Here is a 21,300-nt window from a genome sequence, read left to right on the forward strand (position 1 = left end):
CCTTCAAAAGGAGGCAGACAGAATCTCTGCAGCAGCAGCAGTATAATATACCAGCAGCTGTAAAATAATTTGGTGCCCTCTGTTGGGAGAGGTTGCTGTTGTAATGGGTTGGAAGCCTGACTTTTTGGAACCATGGCTGTGGTTGGGGAACTCCTCTTCTCTGCTCATCTATTATTAGATGTCAAATGAGCCACAGCATCAAACAATTTAAATGCTGGAACAGAAAAGAGCATTTTGCAACCATGCAGTTTATAATGCCCTTACTTAGGTTCCTGGTTAAATTCCAGCTCCCTCCCTCTAGCTTTAGGAGCAAATCAGTGCTTGTCCTTTTTAGGGTGACCAGATGTCATGATTTTATAGGGACTGTCCCAATTTTGGGGTCTTTTTCTTATATAGGTTCCTACAGGGCCGCCCAGAGGGGGGGGCAAAGGGGGCAATTTGACCCGGGCTCTGCAGGGGCCCCCAAGAGAACAGCGGAGGCTCCCGCCTCCGCCCCTCTCCCAGAGCCTCAGCGCTTCAAGCGCCGAGTCTCCGCCGGGGCCCCTGAGCTCCATCCCGCTCAGAGCCGTGTGGTCAGGGGGCGGGGCTGGGAGCTCCGGGCTGAGCTCAGCTCCCTCCGCTCGGCGTGGAGCTCCCAGCCCCGCCCCCTCCCCACGCGGCTCTGAGCGGGACGGAGCTCAGGCCCCGCCGGCCACACGCTGCGGCTGTTCCGGCGAGGCGCTGAGACTGCAGGTGAGGAGGGAGCCGGGGGTAAGAGGCTGGGGCGGGGGGGAAGCGGGACCCGCCTCCGAAGCGCAGCCCGGTCTTCGGCGGCGGGGGGGCCCTTCCGTTCCGGGACCCGCCGCCGAAGTGCCCCGAAGACCCGCGGTGGGAACCCTCCCCCCCTCCGCCGAATTACCGCCGAACACCGGGTCCCGCTTCGGCGGTAATTCGGTGGCGGGGGGGACCCCGCCGCGGGTCTTCGGGGCACTTCGGCGGCGGGTCCCGGAACGGAAGGGCCCCCCCGCCGCCGAAGACCGGGCTGCGCTTCGGCGGCGGGTCCCGCTTCCCCCCCGCCCCGGCCCCAGCCTCTTACCCCCGGCTCCCTCCTCACCCGCAGTCTCAGCGCCTCGCCGGAACAGCCGCAGCGTGTGGCCGGCGGGGCCTGAGCTCCGTCCCGCTCAGAGCCGCGTGGGGAGGGGGCGGGGCTGGGAGCTCCACGCCGAGCGGAGGGAGCTGAGCTCAGCCCGGAGCTCCCAGCCCCGCCCCCTCCCCACGCGGCTCTGAGCGGGGCGGGGCTCAGGGGCCCCGGCGGAGACTCGGCGCTTGATGCGCTGAGGCTCCAGGAGAGGGGCGGAGGCGGGAGCCTCTGCTGTTCTCTTGGGGGCCCCTGCAGAGCCCGGGGCCCGGGTCAAATTGCCCCCTTTGCCCCCCCCCCTCTGGGCGGCCCTGCGGCGCGGCCCCTTTAAGAGTCGGAGGGAAAGAAGGGAGAGGACGGTGCTCACGTTACTAACCGAGCGCTGATTCGCTGCTGTTCTTGTCAATCAAACGGGCGTGGCCGTGAGGCGCTAGTTGTGAACGACCAGCGCGCGGGTGTTTCTGCTCGGCCCTCGCGCGGCAGCGGCGGGCATGGAGCTGGGGGCCGGGCAGTTCGCGCAGAGCCTGCCCCGCCTGCGGGCGCTGGTCCTGGGCTGTGACTTCCTGGGTGAGCGGCCCCGCCTGGAGCAGGGAGGGGAGACGCGGGAGCGCCCACGCCCGCTGGCTCCGGGGCTGCTGCCGCCGGCGCCCTCCCCGCCGGGCTCGCTGCCCAGAGCGAACGTGGCTGTTCACACTGGGCCTCGGGAGCCGGGCAGCCGGGTCCGCGCCCTGCACGTGTGACAGGCCAGAGCCGAGAGCCAGTGCAGTGGCATCACCTCACACCTGGTCACTTGCCTTTGGTCTATGGTGCCAAACCGTGCAGGGTGTACCCCGAGGAGCTCAGCTGCCAGATCAGGGCTTGACTAATGGATTGGTCTTTCCTGGCTTGGCTTGGCCCCCAGTTGATAAATACTGTTGTCCATCTGTCCCCTGACTTTTTCCCCAAGCCCTCTTCCATTCAGGGATTATTGTGCATTGGAACAATTTGTATGGTGGGTGCTGAGAACCATTGATGGAAACCACTTCAAGCCAGGGGCTGCAGCAGCAGTCCTAGTTCCAGCACCTATGCTTCTATTGCCAAATGTGACAAGGGAAATAGGATTTTTCCATTTCCATTGAATACTGTGGAGAGAGGCATAGACACAAAGTTGGGTCTTTTTGTGCAGTAGATATCAAGGGAAAAAAACTGGGTGCTGCTGAAGATGTGGTACCCTTCAGAAAGCCTATAGAGAAACCTCCTAAATACATCTAGAATGGTACAGAAGTACTGTCAAAGAGGAAGCAGAAAAGTACTAAAGCAAAACTGCCTCTTCTGCCCCTGTCTGCATCTAATCTTTTTTTTTTTTTTTTGCCCTCTCTGTATTGAAAGGTAGGTAGAGCCAGTTATAATCATGTATGGAAAGGATTGCACCACGGTAACTAATAAGAATAATTTTTATAAGACTTAAGAATTCTTTTCCCCTTCCATCCCAATTCCATTGATCTCTGCTATCTCAGGGTATGGCTACACTGGCGATTTGCAGCGCTGGAAAGCCTCCACCAGTGCTGCAATTAGTAAGTGGCCACACCTGCAGGGCACTTCCAGCGCTGCAACTCCCTGGCTGCAGCGCTGGCTGTACACCTCACTCAGCATGGGGAATAAGGATTCCAGCGCTGGTGCTGCAGCGCTGGTCATCAAGTGTGGCCACACACCAGCGCTGTGATTGGCCTCCAGGGTATAAGGATGTATCCCAGAATGCTTTTATAAATTACTCTCTTTGTTTTGTTATGCAGCCTCTCTTTGTTTTGTTGTGAACGAGCTCCGCGGAGCTCCGTTGCGTTGCTGCTTATCTAAAAAACAAACAGAGCTCCTGTTTGCTGTGATCAATCTGTACCTGGCTGTAAACAATCAAATGAGAGGCAGGCAGGGAGCGAATGAAACAGCGGGGAGTTGTGTTGGCTGCAGGCTGTTTGCAATTAAGAATTAAGACTAAGGGGTCGGAAAAATGTTCTGATTTTTCAAGGCAGGAAGCTAAACACACAGTGTTGGCTCCAAAAATCCACTCTCTCTCTCCGCCCCGTTCCCTGTCACACTAGACCCCACTCCACCCCCCTCTTTTGAAAAGCACGTTGCAGCCAATTGAATGCTGGGATAGCTGCCCATAATGCATCACTCCCAACAGCGCTGCTAATGCTGCAAATGTGGCCACACACCAGTGCTGGTAGCTGAGTGTGTGGCCACACACTGTCCTACACAGCTGGATGACCAGCGCTGCAAACTACCAGCACTGCAAACTGTAAGTGTAGCCATACCCTCACTTTGCCTCTTCATCATGAATGATTACAACAAGGGATTGGAAAAGGAGTTCAGTCTTAAGCCTTGTCTGCAGTATAAAAGATTTACCAGTGTAGCTATGTATCTGAGTTCGTTTGCTGGCATAGCTTATTTTGTTCAGATAACTGGTAGAGCAGAGTGTCTCAAGCTTTGCTGCCATAGCTGTCAGTTAGGAATGTGAAAAAAGCCACACATGGTGAAATAACTTTTGCTGGCATGATCTCATTTGGAGAGGCAAATTAATGCCTTTAACAGCACAAGGAGTTCTTCTGCTAGCATAAACTGCATCTCTGCTGCAAGGATTTGCCAGTATAGCTATACTTTATAGTGTAGACGAGCCACCGTAGATGTTTTTTCCAGTTTTCTATATAAGACTTGAATCATCATTAGAGTGTATATCTGGGGTGGGCAAATTGCATGCTGTGGGCCAGATCCGGCCCATCAGGGCTTTGGATCCAGCCCACGAGATTGCCACCCCCGTGGTGCCGTGGGCCCCATGCCACTCCCAGAAGTGGACGGCACCACATTAATGGCCCTCGGGAAGGGGGGTGGGTGGGAGGGCAGAGGGTTGTGTGTGCTGCCCTTGCCTGCAGGCACTGCCCTCCGCAGCGCCCATTGGCTGGGAACGGGGAACTGGGGCCAATGGGAGCTTCAGGGGAGGTACCCGCAGGTGAGGGCAGTGCATGGAGCCCTCTGCCCCCCCACTTCCCCAGGGGCTGCAGGGATGTGGTGCTGGAGCAGCATGGAGGCAGGGAGCCTACCCTGGCCTCTGTGTGCACTGCTGCCACCCTGGTGCTGTTCCAGGTAAGCGGTGCTGGGCCAGAGCATGCACCCCGCACTCCTCGTGCACCCTGAGCCCCCGCCCTGAGCCCCCCTCCAGCACTCCGCACCCCACGTGCACCCTGAGCCCCAAAAAGTTTGCTTACCCTGGTGTGTATCGTATCACAGTTAGTGTACAGTGTCCCAGTAGGAAAATATGTCATGTGTTTTCTCCCACTCTCTCCTCCATTGTCCTTGAAATGTTCCCCTTTTCCCTGATCTGTAAATGAAGCACAAGTTACTTTCCATTCAGTAACTGTTAAACAGGAGGTAAGGCTGAGAGTCGAATACATATGTAACTTAAAAGTAAAAATATACCACCTTAGAAGGATGTTGTAGTTATCTTTTTTTTAAAAAGTTCAGCATTAAGATTAAGCCTCAAATTATTGGAAAGTATGGGAATGTACAACTGAGGCATCCAAACAACTTGTACTCTGCGGTGATGCTCGGGGTGGATGGAGAGACTAGGGCCAGGTCTACACTACAAAATTTTGCAGGCAGAGCTATGTTGGTCAGAGGGGTGATGAGTTCTGATTTCTGGCCAACATATCTAGCTTAGACACAGTTATACCAGCAAAACTGGTATTTTTTATAGTTAACTGGTATTAAATATTTATGTTGCTGGCGGGGGCTGGTATAAGCTCAGTTCTGCCAGTATAAGCTATGTTAACATTAGGGGTGTGTTGCCAGTATAGTGTACCTGTATAGCTATATCAACAAAGTGCTCCTTGTGTAGACCTAGCCTAGGAGAGTTACTTTATCCATCCATATAACATTTTAACCTCAATTGTAACTATGGATACTAGAGTGCATTACTGTTAATTGTCCATTTCCTGTCCCTGGTCTTTGCCTCTGCTGTGCCTCCTCAGATAGACAGTGTGATTGCAATTTTTCCTGTCAGTGATTGTCACTAGTGAGGAATAGTATAGAAAATCATCTAACCAAACTACATCTCACAAGGATGTGAAAAGCGACAGGGAGTCCTGTAGCACCTTATAGACTAACAAGTATTGGAGCATAAGCTTTCGTGGGTGAATACTCACTTTGTCAGACGCATGTCTGTATATGAAAGTACAGTTTCAGATTAGGAATGTATACTTCTAATTTATGTAGAGATAAGATTGTCCTATTAATATAGAAAAGACAGAAAAATCTACAATATGTATGTACTGGTATTTTAAACTGCCCCCAGAAATAAAGCTTCAATTTTGGGGTGAGAACGTTAGTGAATGCCAGATGGAGAATGAGCCCAGCTTGTGTTTGCATTGCTTGGTCTTGGTGAGCTTGTGTTGGCCACAGTGGTGCTGATTAAACATACTTTTTTTCCTTTAGGCCCTAACATGCTATGCTGTCTAATGCTACTAGATGTTTTAATGCTACATTCAGGGATGAGTAAACATCAAATGAACTTCCAAATTGTGAAGTACACTCTTTGTTTTGAAGGAGTAATTCCCTACCCAACTGCTGTCTGGCTGAATAATTCCTGGGTTAAGGGGAGAAGTGGGGGGGATTTAATTTTCTTAGTACTGTGTTGGGAATTTAGATCACTCCCTTGTCCATTTGTAGTTGGTACAAAAGGCTGGAGAAAGGCAGAGTCACATTTTGGGATCTTTTTTTTTTGTCTTCTGTCTCTACAGGGCTCGATATGGAATTCACAGGTTTACATTCAGTCTTTCCACAAGGCAAGCAGCCCAGGTAAAGATGTCCCATCCAAAATGTTGTCATATGATCTAGTGAGTTAAAATAATGGTAGAAGTTGCAGTGAGAAAGTAAAACAGTACATCATGGGAGTATTTCTCTTCCCCCCACCCTTTCTGATCATTTAACAGTCTCTTCGATTCACCTGCTGAGTGGTATCTGAAGGCCAGACGGAGTGTTCAGAAGTTCACAGTCAATCAGCTCGGTGAGATCTTTTGTTCATTGTTGTCAGAAAAGATAAAATTCCACTTCTTCCTAAGTATTTACTAGCATTTCACAAACTAGTTGAATTTGGCTAACACATAGCATCTATAAAAAGCGACAGAGTCCTGTGGCACCTTCTAGACTAACAGACGTATTGGGGCATAAGTTTTTGTGGGTGAATACCCACTTCGTCAGATGAATGCCATGAAAGCTTATGCCCCAATACATCTATTAGTCTCTAAAGTGCCACAGGACTCTTTGTCACTTTTTACAGATCCAGATTAACATGGCTACCCCTCTGATACTTGACACATAGCATCTAGTCTACTAGAGGATTGTGGGACTTTCTGGGAAGGATAAAGGTTTGCAATTCTGTTTTTGCTTGTCTGCTGTGTTTGCACTGGTTGTCCTCTGTACTAGATCCCTTTTTATTAAGGAATAATGTCATCAGCATACATACGTCTTAAGTAGTTTAAAATCAGGCTGGCTATGCAAGAATTTTCAGTCTACTTTATATTGCTGCATATTTGTTTTAAAAAACACTGTTAAGGTATCTGTCATCTTTAAAGAAAAATGTAATAGAAGTCAATCATTCTAGGTTCTGTTCCAGACTCTGTCATTGACTTGCGGTGTGACTGTAAAGCATGAAATATAACCTTTCTGTGCCTTAATAGTCTCACCTGTTAAATGGAGGTAATACCTAGCTCACATGTTTTTGTGAGGGTTAATGTTAATAAATCACTTAGATTCTCAAATGGAAGGTACTAGAAAATATTATTTTCTCTAAGGTTAGATAATGAAATATTCTGCTTTATACAGCTTCATTTTGTCTTCTGGCATTTTAGGTTGCTATTGTAGGGGCTTCTCATGAGGGCTGAGGTATTCAGTTTGATTTGGGGGAAACAGAAATGAGGGCATATCAACTTTTTGGCGATGTCACTAAATAAAGGCCAGCTAGATTATGATCTCTGAATCTGCTTCCTGGGCTGCAGAGTGTTTTGAACCAATGTAGGGATGCGAAGGAGATATTTGAACCTTCTGTGCTGAAGCCCCTGCTGGCTGAAAAGGTAGAGTGTTGTTCTGGAAGGAGCTTCATTTTTTTCCTCATCCATTTACACATCTGTGTAGATTGACCCAGTTAAAGCATGCTTTCACTTTGCAGTACAGGTATGTCTGTCCCTGAAGCATGTTGAAGGTGCCCTGCCAGGGGGAAAATGCACTTGTGCCTTATTTCTTTTATGACACACAGAAATCTTAAGGTTTTTTTTCTTGCTCTCTTTTTAATGTTTTTCTGCTTACTTTTTACATTAGAAATTCAGGACCTGTCTAAATTTCCTATGCTGAAAGACTCTATGATGACTCAAAAACTAGTGAAATTCTGACACCACAAGAGACTGAAAGCTGAGAAAATTAGAAGTACTAAGATATTTAGTTAGATGGTGTAACTTTTTTGGTTAACATCTGTTTAACTTCAATGACTAATATTTTGAATTAAGAATGTCTTTACTGTAGATTCAACTACCTTTTCTAGTCACACTGTGAGCTGTTAATACGCCTCCTCCAAGGCATCTTCGTCAATACCAAGGGAAAACAGGAATTGACGTTTCTAATATTTCTAATGTTTAAAAACAATAGGGTAGGACCGTTCCTTTTTAGGGTGTTCAAAGGGGGAGTATGTTTCATAATGAAATTAATTAAAGTTCCAAATGCCATCTTTAAACATGGTTTGCAGGTCATCTTTAAAGTCTGAGATTATGAGAACATTTATTGTGGTCTGAGGAGATCAGTGTAGTGTTGTAACCAAGTCCCCCAACACTTTTGTAGAGTAGAAAGGCCTGTAAACCTACAGCACAGTTTGTAGCTTTCAATAATTTTCCTCTTCTCTTCCATTGCTTAGTCTCCTTTCAGTAAGGGCTACTTCTTTCTGAAGATTATTTGTCTTCCCATTGAGCCCTAAAATCTTATTTCTGTTTAACTATCTGGGAACCCATGTTCATGTCTTTGTAACCTGGCAGTGATCTGGAGGTTAGTAAAATTGTAGTGCAGCAGCTTTAGTAAATGACTAAAATGGCATAACGAGGAGAACTCCTGCATCCGCTATTTAATTTTCACAATATTAGTAAACAGGAAACCGAGGAGACCCAGCTGGCCCTCAATACTAAGACTTCAGTTTGTGTTTGTTTCTTTCAGGGTTGTCTATATTTTCAAATGAAGAATCAAACAAGTAAGTAAAAATAAAGTATTCTTTCTAAATAAACTCATAGCTGTCTTTTATGACAGATAATGCAGTTGAGATTCCTTTGTGCAATTGTTCCTCCTGATCCTGTTTTAGACCTCTTTCTTTTTCGTTGTAGGTATGTTGCACACTCCTATAACTTCTTCCTCTTCCCCACAACATTTGGAGTCATGGACTCTGAATTCTCTTTCCAGGCATCTAGCATTCAGTTCCTGACGCATTACAGTTTTGATTATAATAAGGTACGTTCTCTGTTGTAAGTGACTAGAGCAGAGGAGGCGTGTGTAGTTATGGGGAAGTATTAAGGAAAAATATCCCCAAACTCTGCATTCCTTGTGTAAGCAGCAGCTTGCTACATTTTCAGTACAACGGCTGCTTTGAATACTTCGTTTGGGTTTGTTTTGTTATGTGTCAGTAGCAATACAGGTCTTTGGACACTGCTGTTCCATGACCAGCGGGCAGTAACCACATCTTTGGCAGTGGTTACTAAACTGAACCCCTAACTAACCCTGTGGACCCTGTACTACTGCTTCACATTGTTGCAGTTGGTCACTGGGCACCTCTTTACTGTCCTGTGACACCAACCTTAGCTGCCACTGGCCATAGGGCACCTCCATGTACTTCCCATCTCCTTATCAGCAGAGGGGTAAATGCCTATCTTTACTTGTATCCCGACACAGCCAGTCTTTGAATAAATGAAGCATATGATAAGTCAGGGAGTGAAGAAAAGAGTACCCAGTTGAAACGGCTGGAGAATTTAATTAAATCAAATGTAATTAAAGAGCTGGAATTTGTCCTGCAAACCTGGATTAGAATCCTGACACTGAGTACTTTCTCTGTCAGCTCTTAAATAATCACAAATGGTCAGGACTTCAAATTTCATGCACAATCTTTCATAATTCAGTTTTTCTCCTCTCTGTACCTGTGAATCCTTTGGAATCATAAAATAAAACCTTTCCCTTCCTTTGCATATGCATACAAGTTGGGTTACTGGGGAACGTTTGACTTTTTTAGAAAATGTTGGGAAGCATTTTGAGAAAGGAGTGGAAAAAGGCCATCATATTAGAAATGGCACAGATTTCACAAATAAAGACCAATTTTGAGGGTCCCTGTCCTCATACTATTTTTCTAATTTAACACCTGAAAATCCTATGATAAACCCCTTTTCCCCCCTGTTCAGTTTCTGAAAGATGGAATCCCATATACGAATGAGGTACAGGAGAAGAAACTTCAGCAAGGTCTCTTAACTGGAAACTGGAAAGTTCGCAGGTAAAGCTCCAAAGTTCCAAAACCATTGCTCCTCTAGTGACTTCTGTTAGTATTTGACCTTTACTTTTCACTCAATTTACGCTTTATAGGAATACTGAAACTGACATAATGTCTCACTGCCATTTCTGTTCCCTTGGGGAATATATAGAATCTGGTGAACGGTCACAGGATGATGCTGTTGGTTGCTCCACAGAATGACTACAGCAGGAGGGAAAGGGGCCTCCTCTGTAAAGCAGAGTCTTGCTTGTGACTGCTTTTGCAGCTTTCTCACTTTTTTTCTTTTCTGATCTCATTTCAGCACTTTGGACAAGGATAAAGTGAAAAAGGTGATTGATGATGTGACACGCTGGGTGCCATCAGCAGAAGAGGGAGGCTCTATGGTTTTACATGATATTAGTGGTATGAAATGGGATTCCTTCCTCATTTGTGATTTCTCAGTGGCTGCAGCACCTTTTCTGAATAAATGGGGATTGCTGCTTGTTCAGCCCACTTACATAGGTGCCTGTATTGTAACACTCTTGCTTTTTCACTTTTAAAAAAAAACATACCCAGCCCACCATTGCTGCTGCCAAGCCTTCTGGCTCTGGTCATGTTTTCATCTCTGTGCTCTGTTGCTGCTTTTTCGTCATTATGATGAGCTCTATTGTGGAAGGGTTTTTTTTCCTGGAGATTGTTTGGTATCAATGGCTGTTTCTGGAATTGAGGTGGATTTTCCAGGGCTGGGAGTAGTAAGTCTGACAGCTTTTCTTGTTCTAAGGTTTTCTGGCTCAATTTTGTGCCACTTGCATGGAAATGTACTAAGATATATATTCAAAGGTATTTTAAAAAATAATTTGAAATAGGTATGACTCAAATTGTCAGCCCTTTTTTCTGGATTGTTGTATGCCATAAATATTTAATTTTTATCTTGCTTTCCACACTATTTTATTCTTCCATTGAAAAACATTCTTATTCTACCAAGCAAACTTTTCCTCACCTTTAAGTCTTTTGGTTTCTGGTCTCAGGTTTACAGATATTTGAGGTACAGCTGATTCTGAGACAGGCACTTCCAGATGTTTGGACAGAGCCTTTTGGAGACCAGAAGGTAAGTTGGAAATGAAGCCCTTTGGAAGGTAGGACTTCAGTTTAGATATGTGTGTGCCTGTTCTTCCTGCTGTGACTCTGAAATCTTGTTTATGCTTTAATGGAAAAGTTCCTGGAAGAGGAGGGAGCTTGCAAAGGAACCGTGCCACGGGGCTGAACCAGGTTCCCTTTTCTGGGATCCTATGGGTTGGGAAGCTTTGGCTTCTGTTTCTCTCTCAATCCCAAAGCCTCCTCTTCCAGAAGGATTGCTCTTAGGCAAAGTCTGAAATGACTCAGAATTTCTAGGCTTCTCAAACCCACTCCCTCATGTGTCCACAAAAGCAAACACGTGGTCTTCAGTAGTTGCTTTTTCATTGTTAAACTGTCCCTTCTATTAGCCTTGGAGACTTTCACCCATTCTATTGCTGGTTTGTTAGAACAGTAATATTACACAGCCTTTCTCATCTAGGTCATCAGCTTGAATCTGGCATGCTGTTTATTGAATAAAAACAAGGGCTATTGGGTGACCTATTCAGGAAACAAGTGGTCTCAGTCCAGATGCCAGAGAGAAGCTTAAAAATATCACAAAAATCAATATTGTAACTAGCACTCTTATTGTTCTCAAACAGAGGCTATAGATGGGACACATTTCCTGAGCTCCCATTTCACACCTACATGTGTGCCCTCAGAGTTAGCGTTGATGCATTTTGGTGTGAGGAAACCTGCACTGCTGTTGTCCCTGCTATATCTGTTTTATGGATAGAGGGCATCTTGTTTCAGCATTGTCAATGGAATATCTATTACTAGCCCTAAGAGCACTTAAATTCCATACCTACCCACTCACATCCTGAAACAGGCAACCTATTTTATGTCCACCATCCTTCTAGCTAAGGAAGCCTGGAAGTAACTCCCTTCAGAGTTAGTTTCATTTATCGCCATTGATCGCCATTCAGTGATGGAAGAAAGACAGTCTTCACCTTCTGCATTGAAGTGCTGTCTCCACAGCCTTGGCAGTCTGAAAATTGAACCTGTTTTCAGCATTAACACCGCTACCAGACAAGCTGCTTATATTTGTGTGCGTGCGCGTCCGTGTGTGCGCAAGGTTATTTCTTCAGAGTTGTAATAACTCTTTTCTTGCAGGTGATGGTGAAAAAGGTGAGTCCACGGCATCGCTGGTGTCTGGAGAACTCTTCTTATGACTGCTGCCGAAAGGAGCTCGTTCTTCTCTCTGCCCGGGGTTTCACCAACCTCTTCCAGACTCTCGTTGAAGCCAAGAAGGTGACGCTCACCATCTCTTTTCCCACCTTTGGAATTCTTGGATCGTTACCATAGTAGCGGGTGGTGGTGGAGTATGCAAGATGTTTTGTATGGAGCTGAGTAAACAGATTCAAAGCAGTGAGTGGCTGCACAGACTGGCTTCATTAACCCCTTCACACTGTCAGTAAAACAAGTTAGTGTTTAAAGTGTAATTTTGGCAAGAAAAATGGCTATTAAACATAGCAGATCTGTTAAGTAAGCAGATGTGCTTTAAGTGTATTCTGTTAAAACCTTCTTACTTTATTGATCCAAAAAATTCCTGATACCCTGCAGAGCAAGCCTGCCTGCTGGAGAGCGATCTAGGCTCTGTTCTGACTTGTTCATTTCAAACAATTTGTAAAAAAATCCAAAAGTTCAGAAGTAATAAAACCTGTCACATTTCAAGACATAAGCCGCCATCTGAGAGTTAGTCAGATACATTCCTATGGGTAAGTTATTCCACTTTGACATAATTATGCATTTGCAGATTCCTCTAAAACATATGGTTCTGGCCACTGTCAGAGCCAGCACACTGCACCACGTGGACCTATGGCCTGATCAAGTATAGGAATTCCTGTGTTCCTAGCAAAATTGTTGAATAAGATCCAATTTCTTTATCCCTGGTGATGTATAGGGCAGAAAGACCCCAGCTGGGTGCTGAGATCCCAGAATAAGTTTGTAGATCTGACAACCAAAAAAAATCTCTCTGGGCCAGCTAGCCCAGACAGATTTTTAAAGGCTATAGTCTCCCCTTCCACTCTCTCCCCCCCCTCCCCCATTCCTCAGACCTCTTTTAAACAAAATGCTACCAATAAATGCCCCCCTCACCCTAAGGTTTAGAGAGCAAACCCAGCTGGGGATGATATTGGCCTCACTGTGATACTGTTTTAGGCCTGGCTGCTTTTGAAGAGGCTTGTATGGTGTTACCCATGTAGTAAAGAAGTTGGGCTATTGGACATGTCTAAAGTTGGTCACTTGACCTACCTTCTGTAAGAACATGCTGATACTGTTTTATGTCTCTCCCCATAGCCAATGGTGGGACACAACATGCTCATGGACCTTCTGCATCTTCATGACAAGTTTTACAAGCCCCTCCCAGGTAGTGTAATCTTTAGCAGCATTCAAATGCTGGTGCACCTCTCCCCAAAACAGCTTTTTCAATCGTTGGGCAGAAATGCAGCACAGCACAGTGATAATCATTTACTCCGCATAGTGTGACTGGGCTGATGCTAGATAACTGCACTGTCTCTCCCACCTCTAGGGCAGGACCTGCTCCGTGCAGAATGCTCCCAGTGTACTTCTCCTGTGGGGCATAAGACCAGAAGGAAACTTTAACTTTGTTTAGTCATAGAGTGCTGAGTTTCCTTTTTCTCAGTTCTGTAATATTTTTTTTCTGAATGTTTGCTTCTTTATTTTTCTTTCAGAAAGCTATGAGGAGTTTAAAAAGAATATTCACAGCCTGTTTCCTGTCCTCATAGACACCAAGCATGTAACAAAATCAATCTGGAAGGTAAGATATGAAAGTTTGTTTTGGGAAATAAAACTTGCCTCACACTTAAATGGAAAGAAGGTCCTGATCACACTCTGGTTATAGAGCAGGGACCAGTTTTAAATGTTGCACTAAGGCGGTGGTCCCCAAACTTATGTCATGCCCCCCCCTTACTGTAATGTAATCTGTCTGCGCATGAGCCTGGAACTGTGGCTGGGGTCGTGGCTGGAAGCTGTGGCCAGAAGCCGGGGCCTCAGCTGGGGGTGGGGCTGGAGCTGGAGTGGAGCTGGGGACAGAGCATGGCTGGGTGGCACTCCCTCCCGTCCCCCATAGGGGCTGGCCTAAGCCCACCGTGCTCCCGCAGAACGTTCTTCTGTGCCCTCAGTGGGGGGCACCCCACAATTTGGGGACTACTGCACTAAGGTATCTTGCTTCCCTGATGGAAGGACTCTGGAACTTATCCTATGTCTTCATTACCACCTTTAAATCCTCTTTTCCCTGGAGCTGTACTACTGCTTCTGCCAAGCAGGTGGGCCAGCAGTCTTTTCCCTTCTGTAGTGGTGAGTGGTGGTACCTGCACTGTTTCTATCACACAGCATGTTTTAGATGGTCTGGCTGTTTTGGTTTGTTTTCTGATCCTGTGGTTCCTTTCCTCCAAAACACCACATCAGAAATGTCTTGCCTTGTTTTCTTACAGGAATTTCAGTTTCCTCGAGCATCTAACCTCCTAGAAGTTTATGAAATCCTGTGCAGGTGAGCACTGAATTCTGGGGATTTGAGCCCTACCAGCTGGTCCATGAATCATCTTGGGAAGGGTATTTCAAAAGTCAGTCATGAAATATTTTTATATATATTTTTTTCTTTCTTGCTGTACTGTGGGTTGAGATTGTTCAACCAGTTTCCCTCCTTTCTAATCTGGCTTTAACATCAGAGGAAGAAGTTTTACCTATTAGACCTATAATAGTCAGTACATTGTTTAAAATTCCTCCTTTTGAATTATTCAACCAGTATTAAATTAGGATGGAAACTGGCTTACGTTCTGATGTAGAAATATATATAGCAAACTAGATCCTATGCTGAATTCTAGAGGATAGGATTGCTTAGAGGATTGATAATGGGCTCTGAAGCTTTCTACCATTATTTCCCTGATCTTGAATTTGGGCTAGGGCTGGGGTTGGCAGTAACTTAATACTATCTCACCACTGCATAGGATCTTAAGTGGAATGAGTTTGTAAGCTCAGGGCAGGTCTACACTATGGGGGAAAGTTGATCTAAGCTATGCAATTTGAGTTATGTTAGTAGGTAATTGAAATCGATGTAGCTTAGATCTACTTACCATAGGGTCCACACTACGCTATGTCGACGGGAGACACTCTCCTGTTAACTCCCCTTCCTCTTCTCATTCTGGTAGAGTACCAGAGTCGACAGGAGACTGATCTGCGGTCGATTTAGCGGGTCTTCACTAGACCCTCTAAATCGAGCCCTGGTGGATAGATCGCCGATACACCGGTAAGTGAAGACAAGCCCTCAGCCTAGCTGAGTGAACAGGTGTCCACTACAAATGGCACTCTTGTTAGCAGAATGGGTAGAGTATAAGGACTGGACACTATAATACTACTCATCTATAGATGTGTTCCTTCCACAGACAAAACACCATGCCAGGATGCCATGCCATGGTGAGAGCCTTGTGTTGCTACTGTTTGTGCTGGATCTGCTCTGTGGATAAATAGAGTATATGAGTGCTCTCAAGCAGCCACCTTTTATAACACTAACCTTACTAACTTCTTTTTCGTAGTGGATGTCCAGAGTCGTTGGGAAGTTTTCTCTTGTTCTGGGCGACTTCAAGAATCCTAACTTTTACCCTCTTTATTGCCTTTTCCAAAAGCCCTGCATCAAGACAGCCTTCCCTCCAGAGCCAGTCAGTTAGCACCTCTCCTTGGAGTAGTCTGTTTTTACTGATCCTTATTCACACTTTTGTATGCAAGTAAAACACTCTGCTGCACTTGAACATGTTCTGGATAGGGTATACAATATCAGCAGATACACCCAGAGTGTAACATGTGGGAATTTGTTTCCAGTAAGGAGAGCATGCACACGTATGCAGCTGCATGGGTCCCTATTTGCCTCTGCAGTCACTGATGTAAGGGAAGCCATTAAAGGCAGTGTGATTGGCTTGGGATAGGGGCTGCTATTTTTTTAATCGTTCAAAACAGGAGAATCCTATTACCCAAACTCATGTTCTCCTTGCACAGATGTTAAAGGATCTTTTTCACAACCGGAATAGGATTCTCTGTGCTGCCTTCTGATGTCTCCCCTGCATATAACCGTCTTTACCAAATATGAGTTACAGTATTGGGGGCATGGAGTGAGGGAGGGAACTTCGAACTAGCCTGCCTTTAGATCTCTGTGGAAGTCTTGTCTGTTGGGCCAGTGTGTGGAGTGTGGGCATCCACACAGCCAAATGGGCAGGGAAAACAACCAACCTTCAAAGTCTGAAGCAGCCGTAGTTTTAGTTGAGATTATAATCCCTTCTGATTTTTTTGTAATCTATGGTATATGTAAATTGGGAGCGTGGGGAGGTGTGCAGACAGCCTTCAGGATACTTGAGTCTAGGAGAGGAAGTCACAAGCACAAATCTACTTCAGCTGTATTGTGCAGGGTAGAAGGCTCCTACATTTGTGAACTCCATATACCTTGTTTCCATGCCACAAACTTGCCTGGCTCCTAATCTCTGTGTGTGGATTTATGCAGATCCCTCTGGCACAAGTTGGTACTTCTGGACTATTCCACGTGTTCCTTCCCCCCCCCTTTTTTCCTCCCAAATATCAGTCAAGAGCTAAGAATTGAAACCTCTGGGATACGTTTTCAAAGTAGCCTGCAGGGATTTGAGCCATGTGACTTCCTTTGTTGGTGGTGAAAATTAAAAAGTTAAGTTGTTGGTTGCACTGCTTTTGTATTGTATGGCTTTATTCCTTAATGGTAGAGAAACTTCTTTTAAGAAATCTCTTTAGCAGTTGTGTTAAAAATGGAAAGCCATAGAGATTACTCTGACAGGGCAAGAGCGTTTGCTGAAAATTTCCCCCTACCCTTAGGCATAGGGGAAGAATGAAAATTTACACTTCACATTTTCTCCCACAGTGACCTAAATCCCACCAACCCCACATGTCCGGTGATTGCCCATGCAAGTGACTGTTTAAAATATGGTATGTTGTGTGCAATGAAGCAAATTTTCATTTCTGTATAAAGAGTTTTTGTTTTATTCCATGGGAATCCTAATGCAAGGCAGAAACAAAGCTGTAAGTAGCATAATGAACATGTGCAGGGGAACCTGTCCATTCACACCTTTAATGCCAATCCTGACCTTTTATAAATGCAAGTTTGCTCTAATAAACCTTTTAGATGTGATGCCATCTTTTCTTCAGCCACTGGTCTAACTGTTGCCTCCTTGGAAGTATCATTTTGAAAGCTCCTGAGGAGCAGCAGAGACTGCATGGGTATAGGGATTCTGTGAGGGGGGTTAGAAATAGTAAGAAGTGCAAAGATGAGAGGAAAACTGGATAATCTGATGCTTGTTGAGAGGAGGATTATTTTGACCCAAAGTAGTTTGCACAGTGTTCTAGAGATGTTTCAATTTATTTTCCATTTTTTGGACTCTTAGCTGACAAGAAATCCCCCCATGAGGCGGCCTATGATGCATTTCTCTGCGGATCAGGTAAAACCTGACAGTTCTTAAAGGTTTAATTGTTAGAATTCAGGAATTGCTTTCCTTCCACTGAAACCATCTTCATTCAATTGTAGTTAATACAGGTACTTGTTACTTAACGATAAACTGCCAAATTATCCATATATATAATTCTTTAGAATTGAACATTTGCTTAGCTTTTGTTTCTGCACTCTTGTAACGTCACCTCTTCATTGTTCCTCCTTTTAGTTCTTTTGAAATTAGCTCACTTGCTCCTAGGCAGAATGCCATGGTGAGTGGTGTTTATGAACTTCTTTGCCTTGGGAATTACCTTGCATTCATAGCTCTTTTAGAAAATAGCTGTCAGTTTGTGATTTTTCCATTCAACAACTTTGTCCAGTTTTTGAATAAAACATTATTCAAAATGCCATTACTCCAAGTAATTAGCTTGTTGTTTTATAAAGAGTTTTTGTCTCAAGACTGAAACCTTGTTTAAAAAAAATAATCTTGAGGGGTTTAATGGCCTGGGAGGCTGGTAATGAAACTGTGCATCCTTCCTTCTTTTGGTCATTGTTTCAAATCCAGCTCAGACTGGTAGTGATCAAATGGTCTTACCATCCTACAGCAATGGGGAAATGAACTGATGGCTTTAGTCAAGTTCCTAGTGAACGTTTGTCCCCTTCCCACTGTTTGGTACACTTGTTGGCTTCTGTTGAGAATAACAAGGGTGTTATATGGGTTTTGAGCAGCACTATCCTTGCACCAGTAGATGTGGTCTTTCCCTCTGTTATGATTGAGGTACACGGGCAGGGGGGTTCTGGGGAAGCTTGATCTGTCCTGTATGTGCTGTATCTGTTCTGTACACAGAGGAGTTCATACTGCAAGGCTGTTAATCTGTTTCCTTTTACCAGCACTGTATTCACATTCTAAATAAATAAATCCTTCGTACTTCCCCTGCTCCTGTTCCCTTAAAGGTCTGTTGTAGCTAGGAGTTCCCTAAAGCTGTAGTACTGTGCCATTTCCCTATAGTGTAGATCACTGAATTTTTTTTTTTAATTTTGTTTTCCAACATAGTGACACGCTGGAGACTGGTTCCTCTTTCTCTCAGTATCTCAATGCATTAACCAAGTACCTGAACCAGGTGAATCTGATCCGAGCTGGCGTTTCAACAATCGTGAGTTTAAAGTGCATCATGTTTACCCTCATTGTATGTGAATCCCCAGATGCACAAGCTAGTAGGCTATCTGCTCGTTCACATGAATGAAAGAAAATGCCAGCTGGTGTCTGGATCTTCATCTGCTGGTGACTTCTCAGTGTCAGTCCAAATAGCATTTAAAAAAAACAATTGTGCTGAATTTTTACCCATTTATATTCATTTTGTCACCAGTTACAAATGGGCTAGGGCCTTGTCTACACCACTGCTGAAGTCAAAGTAAGTTACATTGCTACGAGGTATAAAAAAACTACCTCCACCCCCCACCCCGCCCCAAGTAATGTACTTAATGTGCTGTCAACATCGTACTATGTTGGCAGGAGATGCTCTGCTCTTGACATAGCTTCCGCCTCTCATTGAGGTGGATTAATGACGTTGATGGGAGAGCGTTCTCCTGACTTACTGCATCTTCACCAGACCTGCTAAATTGACGCCACTGCATCAACTGCAGCAGCACCGATTTAGCGCTGTAATAAAGACAACCCCATAGTCTTTTAACTGCAGCCAAGATACCTCTTTCCCCATTTCAGCACCTATAACGAGATGAAAATACAGGAAGCACTCAAAGGTGCTCATTTGTATTAAAGTATCCCTACTTCCAGGCTTCTGATTCCTATAGTTTGTTAGAGGATAGGTTGTTGCCTTGGATTTTTATTTTCACATGCATTCTGGTGACTTAAATTTTGCTCTCATGGTTCATGCCCACAAGAGCCCACAGATGAAAAAATACTTCCTTGTATTCGCAGCAAAGAGTCTTGTGGCACCTTATAGACTAACAGACGTTTTGGAGCATGAGCTTTCGTGGGTGAATACCCACTTCGTGGGCATTCGACAAAGTGGGTATTCACCCACAAAAGCTCATGCTCCAAAACATCTGTTAGTCTATAAGGTGCCACAAGACTCTTTGCTGCTTTTACAGATCCAGACTAACACGGCTACCCCTCTGGTTCCTTGTATTGTACAGGTGGGTATTACTTAGTCACTCGGTCACTTTTTGCCTGTTGTGTTTAATGATCTTAAATATCACTTTTAGTATTTCCACAGTCAAATGTGGATTAAATTTGAGAGTCTCTGGCTTAATTTCACTTCTTCATTTTCCAGAATTTCTCTGGCACAGATGTCCCTAACCAACGTCCACCTCTTCTGATTGCCAGTGTTTGGGGATGGCCTGGGGTGGATGAAGAACAGATATATCAAAAGTTAAAAGCTCTGTGCAAGTTTGATGTCAGACGACTGACCGAGAACCAATTTCTGTTGCTCACCAATAAATTTAAGGAGTAAGTGATCAAAATTCTAATTCTTTACCCTCTCATCCTCTTCCCCCCCGCTGTCCCTATTTGCCCTCTTGCTCCAGTCCTGCTGACTTTTAGTTAAGGGGATGCAGTAAGAGCTGCATGCAAGATGTATCTAATGTAACGCAATTATGATTTATTTCTTAGTGTCAGGATTGTTCTGAGAGATTATAAAGCTCACCCTAATCTGCGGATTTCACTCTATCGCTACTGGAGACACTCACCGCAAGCGAACTGCTTGCTACAGTAAGTGATGATGCTCTCCTGTGCCTTCTGCTGTGAGTCAGGAATAATATTCCCTCCTGAACTAGCTTGCCCTGCATCTTTGTATGAGAAACAGTTAATTACTCTTAAGTAATGTTGCACTGTAGATCCATCATGAAAACATGTAATTCAGAAGCAGGCTTTATGCGGTGGTTTAGAATGGTCACACTGTAAATGATCTTCCACCTCTGGGTTCCAATCTTGACTTGGGATCACCAAGGAAATGTTTTCTTGTGGCCATCACCAAACCATCATGCTGTCATAATTGACAGATGCTGATCTCTGAGGCCCATTACTGGAATACCCAGTGTGGGGAAGGGTAAAGCTGTATTGAAAGTTCAAATCTGGAATATTAGGGGCAATTACAGGTTAAAATTCCTATGTTTTGTTAATCCAGTAATATAGTAGTGCAGATGGAGGGAGACTATTAGCTCTGATCCAGCTCAGGGAGGAGTCTCACTTTCATAATCACCCAACTAATCCCAAATGTAAATAGCCTAATAACATTTTAACTTTCTTCCCCTTTTAGAATTTGTGGGATTGTGGCATCGTGGTCTCTTCTGGCCTTTGTGATTGGAGGATCTCCATGGTATGCCATGTAAAAGATTATCTTCTGGAAAGATCTCAGGGACATCTTTCCTATCTATGTGCTTGTCACCAGGATGCCTGTTGTGGTTTTTTGTTTTTTTTCTTACACTGTTAACACAGTGATGGTCAGTAAAAGGCATTTAACATTGGTTTGTTTTTTTTGTTTGCGTTCAATCACAAAAAAAAATCTGTGTTTAAGGAGACTCTCAGGTTTTAGGAATCAAATCTGAAGGGGAAAATCCTCCTGGTTTTTTAAATATATTTATTAAAGAAGTACTACTATACCTCTTCTTCAGGTGCAAGTGGACCAGAGAATCCATTGTCTTGATGAGACTTTTATCTTGGTCCCTGTTTATTCTTCAACATTAATAAACCAGTTCTATTTCAAGTATTGTGTTGCCGTTAAAGGCTGGTGTACACAGGCTCATGTTGTGTTTTTTGGAAATCGTTAAATAGAAGGAGCTACATTAACTTTAATTCCATTTCAACTGAGGGAAAGGTATTGCTGTTCACCAGATGGAACAGGATAAAACTGATGGAGAAATAATTCTGCAGGCTCCTGAAAGGTTTTCAAAGACAATTAAATAAATGTCAGGTGACTTCTGTGTGTATTTTTAAGCACATGTTAGCAAGAGAATGCCTTGATAGTAACATGTGCTACGCTGATCAGTTTTTCTGATATGGATGAGTGAGTGGGATTCAGTCCAATGACTGCTGCCCTCTACTCTGAAATTTGGTAAGCCCAACAATCGTATAAG

The 21,300-nt window shown here is 44.6% G+C and overlaps 1 protein-coding gene across 1 annotated transcript; it reads left to right on the forward strand.

Moving 5' to 3' along the window:
* The first annotated feature begins 1,528 nt into the window (after window positions 1-1,528).
* Window positions 1,529-20,998, forward strand: PNLDC1 (PARN like ribonuclease domain containing exonuclease 1). The gene is made up of 19 exons (XM_045008414.1): window positions 1,529-1,684; window positions 5,887-5,944; window positions 6,079-6,152; window positions 8,342-8,375; window positions 8,506-8,629; window positions 9,568-9,656; window positions 9,955-10,055; window positions 10,661-10,740; window positions 11,859-11,996; window positions 13,044-13,113; window positions 13,439-13,524; window positions 14,201-14,256; window positions 16,642-16,706; window positions 17,162-17,215; window positions 17,435-17,477; window positions 18,260-18,359; window positions 19,500-19,675; window positions 19,838-19,936; window positions 20,484-20,998. The coding sequence occupies exons 1-19, from the start codon at window positions 1,609-1,611 to the stop codon at window positions 20,554-20,556; spliced, it is 1,596 nt and encodes a 531-aa protein (XP_044864349.1). The 5' UTR covers window positions 1,529-1,608; the 3' UTR covers window positions 20,557-20,998.
* The last annotated feature ends 302 nt before the right edge of the window (window positions 20,999-21,300 follow it).

Source organism: Mauremys mutica, chromosome 3, assembly GCF_020497125.1.
Source record: "Mauremys mutica isolate MM-2020 ecotype Southern chromosome 3, ASM2049712v1, whole genome shotgun sequence".
Taxonomy (NCBI): Eukaryota; Metazoa; Chordata; order Testudines; family Geoemydidae; genus Mauremys; species Mauremys mutica.

Coding starts and splice junctions, on each gene's coding strand:
- PNLDC1 (XM_045008414.1), top strand. CDS start 1,609: ATGGAGCTGGGGGCCGGGCAGTTCGCGCAGAGCCTGCCCCGCCTGCGG. Junction 5,945..6,078: donor CCACAAGGCAAGCAGCCCAG/GTAAAGATGTCC, acceptor ATCATTTAACAG/TCTCTTCGATTCACCTGCTG. Junction 18,360..19,499: donor GAGCTGGCGTTTCAACAATC/GTGAGTTTAAAG, acceptor TTCATTTTCCAG/AATTTCTCTGGCACAGATGT.